The 227-nt window shown below is 60.4% G+C and overlaps 1 protein-coding gene across 1 annotated transcript in view; it reads left to right on the plus strand.

Annotated features, from left to right (window-relative positions):
* Window positions 1–102: 102 nt before the first annotated feature.
* LOC104532668 (gap junction beta-5 protein-like) overlaps window positions 103–227 on the plus strand; it is an 861-nt gene continuing 736 nt past the window's right edge. The window contains 1 exon segment of the mRNA XM_010177929.2: window positions 103–219. Within this exon segment, the coding sequence (XP_010176231.2) occupies window positions 103–219 (117 nt within the window).

Genomic DNA, 227 nt, shown 5'->3' on the forward strand with positions numbered 1-227 from the left:
ACAGCTCGGTGCTTTGGAGCGCAGATGGGGACCTCTCGCTGCTTGCTCGATCTGACTCTATCTCCTCTCTCCTCCCAGGCTCGCTAAGAGGATTGGGGGACTATGAACTGGGGGGTGTTCGAAGGGCTCCTCAGCGGGGTCAACAAGTACTCCACAGCCTTTGGCCGCATCTGGCTCTCCGTGGTCTTCATCTTCCGCTTGCTGGTCTACGTGGTGGCGGCCGAGCG

This window comes from Antrostomus carolinensis, unplaced genomic scaffold, assembly GCF_000700745.2.
Source record: "Antrostomus carolinensis isolate BGI_N321 unplaced genomic scaffold, ASM70074v2 scaffold27591, whole genome shotgun sequence".
In the NCBI taxonomy this organism is placed as follows: Eukaryota; Metazoa; Chordata; class Aves; order Caprimulgiformes; family Caprimulgidae; genus Antrostomus; species Antrostomus carolinensis.